Raw genomic sequence first — 10,474 nt, forward strand, 5'->3', positions numbered from 1 at the left:
GACGACGACGACGACGACGACGATGGAACAAACGAGAAAGACAATGCGCGAAATGTGGGAACAAAACATTACACGAATGTAGATATGTACTGTTATCGTTTAGATGAGCGATTGCGATGACGACGATGACGAGGGTGACAACGGGCTCGACGAAGACGAAAACGAAGACGTAGAAATTGAAAGGGAACGAACCAAGGTACAGAAAGAAAGAAGAACAAAGGATGGAGTTGGCTGGTTGTTGGTTGGTCGATCAGAGAAATAGAGACGGTAAACGAGAAGGAGAAAAAGAGGCCGAGATAGAGACAGAGAGAGAGCAAGAGTGCGCGGCGATAGAGAGGTAAAGAGAAGGAAGGAGAGCGAGAAGGGAGATATACGCGAAATGGTAGCGATCAAAAAGTAAGAACTCCTTTAACTGTTCGTGAACGACGCATCGTCGAAATATGTTGTTCACCGTCGACTTTGATTGCTCATCGTCACGGCAAGAGGCCGAGAACCAACCGAGAAAACGTTGCCAAGCATTACGGAGGCCAGGGGAGCGGATCAGCTGTTCGCCTCGGCAATGACAACATTGGACACACGCACGACCCCCCCGTAGTGACTTTGACGCGCGTTTCATAGCCAGTCCGTTTACTGTCAGACGATGGATTGACTTACCTCGAGCCTGGTGCGCCCGGAGTGTATCATCCTTTTGCGTCGCGTTATTTTGCAAAGCTTACGGGAATACCCGCACGATTTTACAGAAAAAATGTCGCGGCCGAGCGAGTAGCTACGCTTCACGATAGAAATGGCCGAGTCTACTGAATATGAGACGTGCCGCCGTCACTGGTGGGGGTAAAGGACGACCGATGCATTTTCCCTTGGATCGAGATTCGTTCTACCTGATTGGTTCCTCTGACTCGACTTGGCGACAACGCAGCCAATCCTAAGCTTTCCAACCATTGTTTACACGCTTCTCATTGGATCGTTACTTTTGAGGGAGCGCGACGAAGACGTGCATCACCGATGCAACGATGCCAGAGACGCTCGCGTTGCATTTGCGAGGCATGTATTTATTCCATGCAACTACAAGATTATTGTTATCCTCTGAACATCGTTGTTATCGACCATCGGTAACATAACACCAAGCTACATACACTATCGACGTACAAAATAGACATGAAATCATTTACTAGCAAATGGATAACAAGTGAAAGCAGACGAAATTCGGCACAAATGAATGTACATAGATATGTATTAAATATGTTTGAAAATATTGTTGACGGTAATCCTTTGTCGTAACGGTAGATTAACTTCATCGTAGTCAAACATAGTCGAAAGTGGAAGGAAATGTAAAAGATTGAGATTTCCGCTTGCTGTGAGTTGTATATGCTTTTATGCATTATGTTTTTTGAAAAAATCTCTGAAATTTTAATCAGAGATACATAATATATATCTGATAAAATTTCATAATTTCTTTTTATTCAAAATCGTCAATAATGACATTGTCAATCCTCTGTTACTTTAACTTATTAATTTCGATGCTTGCTCACGTTCTTTACAAAATACTCTGGGTCTTTCAGATTCACTTCTCGAGTGATCCTAGATTTAGTGATTTCGTCACCAGAATATGCAATTATGCAAATAGCAACAAGCAGATCTCTTCTCTGGATCTTACTGCATACATGATTAGTTAAGATGATCAGTGTTGCAATTGTTCAAAACCTAATGTGTTATAATTTAACTTCCTTCGTATGTCTTTTTTCTTATATACTTATATATGTATTTCTTTTTGTTTTCTTTGTTGTATACCTGTTACACGATATTGTAACTCGTTTTCTTCCTTGTACCATAGGTCTTGTTTCCGTGATTTGCTAAATAGATAATAAATAAATAAATAAATAAATTCAAGATTGCATTTCTTTTGCCTGTCATCTCTCTTGATGATACTTATCAACATCGAAATATGTAAGTATAGCTCACTTTCCTATCAACGATCATACGAAACAGTTTTGGTAATCAGCTCTTGAAAAGGTGTACAAAGAAAACGAACAAATTCGATGATGTAAAAAGACCTCCATTACCATTATCGCGATTCATCGAAAAGATCAAACGAAACCGCTAAAATGAATAACACTTTTTCGAATTTACGATTGTATCTATATGCATTTATCGGGATAATTGTGATACAGCCGAATTGTGTTAAGATTATATTTTAAGAACGCTGGTATTAAATTTTTGTCAAGGAGTCTTAAGCTATAATCGAATAATCCGATTCTCTTACAATATAAGGGATGATTCCATTTCTATTATAAGAGTATTTTAATTATCTATTATTAGATAATTTTATCAATGATAATCTTCTAACAATAGTTTACGTATATCCTACCTTCTTTGGAATTGTTACGCAGAATCAACCGCTTCGAATTTCTTGGTATTTCGAATACGTTACTCAGAACTTAATCCTTCGAGATGCCTATATTTCGTCTACTGTAAACAATTATTACACAATCTTGCTACACTTGCTTCATGGATCACCTAAATACGTAGATTTCGAAACGTTATCGCTTGTAAATAACTTAATTTTCATTCTTAAAAGATAACGTCACGTGATACACCAAATAAAAGAAATTGATGTAAGTTATCAGGTCGATAATTCGATACGTTAGCTATAAAAGTCTAATACTGTATTTTGAAAATGCCAGTTCTTTTGAAAAAGTGATTATAAAAGAGTGCGTTATTTTCGCATTTAAGATAGCGTAAAGTGATGAAAGCGTAGCGAAAAATGACAATAAAATTTGTTGCAATGAGATGTAAGTAATTTGAATTTGGAAATAATTTGTAATTATTTTTTAAGATGGTAGATAAATAAGTAGAAAATTACCCGATCGCGATACATTCTGATCACTAGATATTCGATAAGTTAAAATCGTCATAACAGTTCTAATCAAAATATACCGACAAATATTACCGATAACAGACATTATTTTTGGTCGTTCATTATCGGCGACGGAATTTTTTTTCCTACTAATAATTATTATCTATAATGGAATTCTGTTAATCCGTTATTAATAATAATAACAGAAGAAAAAAAATTGATCATTTATAGCGAATCGAAACATTTAAAAATCAAAATCTATTAATCATTTAATTTTCTGAACAATCTATTTAACAATATTTCCCGTTTAAACAAAAATCAGCTTTTCCCTCATGACACGCAGAATAGTATTGATATACAGAATGGCAGATTCGATATTTTCTTCTATTTCAGATTTATTATTACTGGTCATTGCCGTTTTGGCAGTGACGGGGAACGCTTTTGCCGAAATACGCGAAATTCCAACAAAATGTCCAGAATCTTCGGGCAAAACCGTACAGCTCGCTCACAAACACGATTGTACCAAGTTTTACGAGTGTTCCAATGGGCAGAAGCAACTTTCGAATTGCCCAGAATTTGCCCCGGGACAGAAGCTACATTTCGACCCTGAACTTCAAAATTGTACTTTCCCATGGGAGGCAAATTGCGCGTCAAGGGCTCCGGATTGTTCAACGGACGAATTCATACAACCTCATCCCTCCAACTGCAGATTATATTACAAATGCGAGAACGGGGAGAAAGTCTTAAAAATGTGTGACGAGGGACAGCTATTTAATTTTGACTCTTTAGAATGCGTAGACAAAAATGCCACCAAGTGTAAAGTTTACGATTCGTGTCCAACGGGCAAATTGTTGGAGACTGTACTTCTCCCACACGAATGTAATTACAAATACAAATCTCTGTATTACGAATGTGTCGATGGGCAATACGTTGAAAGAGATTGCGCGTCGGGTCAAGTGTTCAATAATAGACGCAGACAATGCGTGTCTGACGTCTATTGTCCTGAAAACGGCACTAAATATATTCCTGACAAGACGGATTGCACTTTGTATTACGAATGTGTGAATGGTGTTAAAACACAGAAAACGTGCGAAGATGGATTATCTTTCAATGAAATGAAAGGTATGTGTACTTGGCCACCGGGCAGCGAATGTTCTTTGAACTTGTTCAAACAAACCGAGCTGGCTATATCTTTTCTACCTGACGCAACCAAGGAAAATATCATGATGAAATGTCCAGCGAATGGAAATGCGTTCGTGCCTCACGAACGCTCTTGCACCAAATATTACGCTTGCGTGAACGGACGTCAGTTTATTGAAAATTGTCCGGAGGGTATGATATACGACTATATTAGAAAAGTTTGTGATGCTCCGTATGCTGCCGTATGTAAAAATAAAATGACTCATTATAAGATTCGATTGCGAGGTATAGATTCAAATTGTCATTATTCGAATGATTGTCCAACATATGGTAGTAAACGCCTTAAACATGAAAAAGATTGCAGGTTGTATTACGATTGTGAAAATGGTTACAGATGTCTTCGGTCGTGTCTTGAAGAATACGTCTTCAATCCATTAATCGAATCGTGTGATATACCAAAGAATAATCGTAATTGCTTTACTTCAGGCGGCTCTGATCCATCAGAAAACGAGTGTGATTGTGGTTGTAAGAATTGGATTCGTCGTTTCCCTAATCCCAAAAATTGTTCTCTATATTATGAGTGTGAAAATGGTAAGAAAGTGTCAAAGGAATGCGCTCCGGATCTTCAATACAGTCGTGACAGTCAGAGTTGTACCTATCCAAAAGATGCAAAATGCATCGTCTCCGATTGCGAAGAAGGAAAGTTTTATCATCATGACTACGAATGCAATAAATATTACGTATGTCGCCACGGTGAGAAAGAATCGCAGTACTGTCCATCTGGGCAAAAATTTGATTGGATAGATTTGGAATGCAAGCCATCAAGCAGGGTTCGCTGTTATCCCGAAGGGATTATGGATGGCTGTGAAGGCAAATGTTCGTCAACAGATACCACGTTGCCCCACGAAGATTGCCGCAAGTATTGTAAATGCGAAAATGGAAACTCCAAGATTGAAATTTGTCCTAATAAACAATTTTACGATCGGGAAACACACAAATGCGAGTGGCCAGAAAATCTGCGTAACGTGTCGTGCGAACCTTTCCCCTGCTGGCTTAATTCTACGGGAACCAATATTCCTCATAAATGCCACTGTGACAAATACTACAGATGCAGAAACGGAATGAAATATCTTGTATTCTGCAAGGACGGAAAATACTTTGACTATGAACAAGAAAGATGCGTTGATAGTGCAGAAGCTCACTGCTACGCGAATAGCCCATACGACGTTGGGGAATGCGCCAAAATCTATTTAACTCACAACAACTTCGTTCACGAAAATTGCACAAAATACTATAGGTGAGAGGATACGAACGTGATTCTCGGGCAAAGACCTCCCAAAGATCTGTATTACGATAAAATATTTAGAGAATGTGCTTGACCTGAATATGTAAATTTACTGTCGGACTGCATATCGTTTGATTGTACTAGTAATGCTGATAGTATAATGCCTCATGAATGTGAATGTACAGTCTACTATAAATGTGAAAAAGGATCAAAATATCGTGATTAACGCAACGATGGATTTTGCTTTGATTATGTACTCGGAAAGTGTGCGAATAAGGATCCTCGTTGTTATCATAAATATTCGAACGCGACCGATCAAGGTGAAGGACATTGCCCGAAATAGAATTTTTACAATACTACGTGTTGTTCAGTGGTTCAAAACATTAATTTGATTTATATATTCGATCATTCTGATTACTATCTATCTCCTTATCATTATTGATATTATTCATTGTTATTATCACTATTTTATTTTGTACACTGATTTCTAAAATAATCCATTTCCAAAGGCATTAGCATACAACAGTACACAACTAATATAAACCGAAAATATCATGTGAAATATGAAAGATCTGATCGTAGAAAATAAAATGGAAATAAAAGTTTCGTCATATTGCATTGTATTCTGTGAATTTCACAATTTTCATAATGACAAAATGTTTTCAGCCGTCGGTAGCTTAAAATTAAATATCGAAATCTACCTTATCGATGGAATATATTTTCTTTACTCATAAGTAAAATTTATTCACAAAAGATAATCCTTTTGTATTTCACTGACATATAAATGACAAGTAATGTCGCGATATCAAATTTTATCACGAATCGTAAGTTTTAAACATGATCTAATAATTTCGCTTTTACTGATATATTAACGGCGACGTTGACATTTTACGTCAAATCATTTGTAAAATATTAAAATTATAGACATATTTTCGCTTCGCTTAACGTAATATAGAGACTTTATTACAAATATAAACTGCTCAAGTTAGCGATATCTAAATTCATAGAAACGGCTATTGGTTCAATCGAAAGGAACCAATTTGAAAATATCGATCGAAATGGAATAATTCTTACTGTAATCTTATTGATTGATTGTTTGAATTGAATTGAATTGAAGAAGTTAATTTTAAAATATCGAAGTTTCGTCGAATTTCGTTAATGGTGCCTGAAATAAAGAACAAATATTCCTAGATCTTGTGCAATAGCAGGTACTATCTTTGGCTTTAAATCTCTCGTTTTTCCTTTATTCTTTAAGCAATATTTTCTTCCAACGAAAGTTATGTACGTTACATTTTATCAAAACACTCGTTGGTACTTAGTTTCTTAATGAAAATTACAAATTAATTAATGTATGTCAAAGGTACAAATAAGGGGTATGACAAGAACAATGTTTTATCGCGACGTATGTATACTTCAACGTAAACAGAATTTCCACGAAAAACGACGTCAAAATTATTTTGAATTCTTATCTTTACGAATAGTTTTGCTTCGGGGTTCTCGTTATCTACAGGAATTTATCATAAATCTTATCGATTGATTGGAGTAAACCGATTTCAAAACTGATTTTAAAATTATTTAACTGAAAAATTTTTTATACTATTGTAGCTTAAAATGAACACTCTTATTGTTCTAAAAATGTATTTCTCAACATATCCGCCATATAGTTACCCACAGAGAAAGCTATTAACATCAGAATGTGCACCCCCTGAAACCATTCAATTTCCATCGAATTCGCTGCGAATAGTAATAACGACAAAAATTAAGATGATAATTTTAGGTGAGAATATATATACAGCATCAATGATCTTTTGTTAGTTATTTATAATATTCAAATATGTTTTTTAACTATGTAATGGGATTTTGCTCAGAGATTCGTAATCGTATATTATCGAGTGGCTAGATTGCTATCGCTCATGCATATATATTTTGATCAAATTCATATTACAACGGTTTAACATATGAAAATAGTGGTAATTAGTACAGATATATACGATTCCACGATTGAGTACCGTGTCGTAATCTCGTAAAGGATTTTACCGATTTCGTGCGATATTTTTTTCTGTACTCTATATGAATAAATACAATGCAGAAAAAAAAATATAAACCCAAATGTTAACTCAGTAAAATCGTGATTTTATTTGTTTATCTAATTAACATCTTCGTTATAATCACTTACTAGCACGCTCAGACGTTATTTTATTTCATAATTATTTTCATGCCTGTGACCACTTCTGAAATTACATTATTTGAAATATTATTTCAAATAACAAGCTACTTTATTTTATAACTATTTGAAATAATTGTGAAATTGTTCTTTGAAATAATATCGGATGACCTATTTATCAGGTATACCTTCTACGCTCAGTTTTCATTAATACGATCATGTCAGCAAAGCATTATCACGAAGATGTTATTAGCCCTATTGAGAAATCATAGGTAAATGAAGGTTACGGGTTTGAAAGAGACGAAGATGATACAGCTAACAATTCCACGTGTGTTATCCGAAGATAAAAATAAATGACTAAATTGACATTTTAATTGACAAGATAAAAGCTTCGATTTGTCCGTGTTAAATGATTATTCGATAGGAAATAGTTTTCTGAAGAATAATAAGCTTTTTTCATCTAGCACACTAGTTGAACGGTTATTTTCTCTCGCAACAATATTAGATAGGCCCAGGCAAAGATCTCTCACGGATGAACATTTTGAAGAGAGAGGTTTGCTTACGGCAAATTGTTGCAAAGATTTCTTAAGGTAACATTTTTTCTTATACAGATTGGACTCTTTCACAAGCTGAATTGTATTTCTTAGATGTTAGATATATAGTATGTGGTGTGTTGTTAGCGGCTGACTTCCGCAGGTGGTGCAATATGTTCGGTCCATTTTGCTGAGAATGAGTTGTTTGGAGGACGTAAGTGATTTTGGTGTGTTCGTTTCTTAATAGGGTCAGTAAGCACTTATCTTTCCCGTTCATGATTTCCCATTTATTTTCTAATAATAATAGTGAAAATAAAGATCCAAAATAAATTATTTCAAATGGTTGCTTCTTATCGTCATTCTGAATAAAATTTGGGCAGGTCTAGGTTGGGTTTAAATTTAGCGTGCCAAAATCTGTAGGAAATTAAGTATAACAAGTCAAGGAAAGAATTAAATCACACGTTGTAATGGAAAATAGCAATATAAATATAATATACCGAGTAATATAAAAAGCCGTCTATTGCCATTACGATAATATATAATTCACGGTAAATATACGAAATTGGCGCAATGACTAACATATTTCCGATTTATAATTCAAGGTATTTACATTTTAATCAGTAAGATTATGTTACAATCTAATAATGTCACGATCTTATCTGTATCATCGTGTAACAGGATAAAAATTTTAAAAACTTTCGTTCTAAATCTTCGTCAGTACATCCAATCGAATAATTCTATTCTGTTATACCATGTATGTATTGTAGTTGTCTGTTATTAGTTACTTCTTTTTACGATACTTTTCTAAGAGTATTCTACTTCTTTCATCGAAATTATTATACAGAATTGCTTGCTTCGAATTCCTCGACGTTCTCAAGACTTTGATCACAGTTTGCATACACAACCCTTCTAAGTATATATCTAAGTATATAACATACTTTCTGTATCGTTATTAAGCATTATTGTCCCTCCATCGCACCCTTGGTATGTGAAGCCCGAAAAGATAATCCGATTTAAATCTGAATGATAACTCTAAAATTGTGAGTAAGATAATAATGGAAATTATCGTTTGGAAATAATCTAAACTTTCATTGTTTAGTGATATTATCGTCTGAAATAAAGCAAGAAGAGATATTGATATCTTAAAAGTACGATAAGTTGGCTATAAAAGTCAAAACTTGACGTTAGGAACTGTCAGTTTCTTATTAAAAATCAAGTTTAGGAGTTTTTATTATTTTTCAATTGTACGAATTCTCTATGGGAATGAAAGGTGAGTAATTTTACAAGAGATATAGTTCGTAACCACATATGTTCCTTTTGAGACTTTATCTTATTTTGGGATATTCTCATATCGTACATATTGTACAAGATGTTGTTAGATTACAAGTAATTTCGCAGGAAATTTAAGGGGCGTTTGTTGAAGCTGAAAAAGTCAAGAATAAAAAATTTGCGTTTTCGGCTTTTTAGTCGTTGACAGTTAAAAATCGGTCAAAATATCTCTCCCCGCATAGTGATCCTCAAACCGAACGACGTTTGTCGCGCGACGTTTTGCAAAACAAATGGCAAAACAAAAGACAATGGTCACGGTGTATTGTTTCATTGGTTACATACCAAGGTGCGTCAATTAGGGATCTTGGCGTTTTCGATTGGAAGCGTTGGAGTATTTCAATGTTGGAGTTACTTGCTGTTCCCCATAGTTGGATTCCGTAGGTCCAGACAGGTTTTATTACGGTCTTGTAGAAGGTAATTTTATTCTGTATGTTTAGTTTGGAGCGTCGGACAGTGAGCCAATAGAATTTTTTTAGTTTGTCCTTTAGTTGCTTCGTATTATCTGAGATGTGTTTTTTCCAAGTTAGTCTCTTGTCCAGGGTCATGCCCAGGTATCTGACTGAGTCCTTGCTAGGAATTATTGTGTTGTTGATGGTGACCTGGGGGCAGGTTTGTTTTCGGAGCGTGAAGGTTACATGTGAAGATTTTTTTTCGTTAATTTTGAAGCCCCATTTATGAAACCACTTTTCATGGAGTCGAGACATCGCTGGAGAGTGGATGAGGCAATTGCCGGGTCTGCGTGGGTAGCTAATAGCGCTGTGTCGTCTGCAAATGTCGCTATTGTTATTTCGTTTGGTATAGGTAAGTCGGCAGTGTAGATGGAGTACAGTAGGACACTACCTTGGTGTATGCCGGATTCTATTGGGAATGTTGCGGAAGTGGCGTCTAGGCATTTAACCATGAATTGTCTATTGGTTAGGGTGGGTTTTATGAATTGTCTATTGGTTAGGTAGGATTTTAGGATGGAGTAGTAGGGGTAGGGTAAGATCTTTTTAAGCTTGTAAAGTAGCCCTTCATGCCATACTTTATCGAATGCCTGTTGGATATCTAGGAAAGCCGCTGAGCAATATTTTTTCTTTTCGAGGGTTTGGCTGATCGTATGGGTTTATGCGATGGATTTGTTCTACTGTTGAATGTTGTTTTCGGAAGCCGAATTGGTGATCTGGGAG

The 10,474-nt window shown here is 35.6% G+C and overlaps 2 protein-coding genes and 1 long non-coding RNA gene across 4 annotated transcripts in view; 2 read left to right on the forward strand and 1 right to left on the reverse strand.

The window, feature by feature from the left end:
• Positions 1 to 785, forward strand: part of LOC117152389 — a 1,817-nt gene extending 1,032 nt beyond the window's left edge. Inside the window, exon 2 of the long non-coding RNA XR_004462766.1 lies at positions 104 to 785. This is a non-coding gene — a long non-coding RNA (uncharacterized LOC117152389). The remainder of the gene's footprint in view (positions 1 to 103) is intronic.
• Positions 1 to 787, reverse strand: part of LOC100740964 (F-box/LRR-repeat protein 2) — a 13,177-nt gene extending 12,390 nt beyond the window's left edge. For both annotated transcript variants that reach the window (XM_003493910.4, XM_003493909.4), the window contains exon 1: positions 655 to 787. In XM_003493910.4, the coding sequence (XP_003493958.1) occupies positions 655 to 684 (30 nt within the window). In that variant the 5' untranslated portion in view covers positions 685 to 787. The remainder of the gene's footprint in view (positions 1 to 654) is intronic.
• Positions 788 to 2,422: 1,635 nt separating this feature from the next.
• LOC105681602 lies at positions 2,423 to 5,930 on the forward strand. Its single transcript, XM_024371508.2, has 2 exons — positions 2,423 to 2,789; positions 3,248 to 5,930. Exons 1-2 carry the CDS (start codon positions 2,762 to 2,764, stop codon positions 5,293 to 5,295), a joined length of 2,076 nt encoding a protein of 691 aa, XP_024227276.2. The 5' UTR covers positions 2,423 to 2,761; the 3' UTR covers positions 5,296 to 5,930.
• The last annotated feature ends 4,544 nt before the right edge of the window (positions 5,931 to 10,474 follow it).

This window comes from Bombus impatiens, unplaced genomic scaffold, assembly GCF_000188095.3.
Source record: "Bombus impatiens unplaced genomic scaffold, BIMP_2.2 scf_1349, whole genome shotgun sequence".
Classification (NCBI taxonomy): domain Eukaryota; kingdom Metazoa; phylum Arthropoda; class Insecta; order Hymenoptera; family Apidae; genus Bombus; species Bombus impatiens.

Bases quoted from the DNA above. Each gene is read 5' to 3' on its own strand.
- LOC105681602 (XM_024371508.2), top strand. From the start codon at position 2,762: ATGACAATAAAATTTGTTGCAATGAGAT. The intron at 2,790-3,247 runs GTAAGTAATTTG...CTTCTATTTCAG, and splicing joins AAAATTTGTTGCAATGAGAT to ATTTATTATTACTGGTCATT.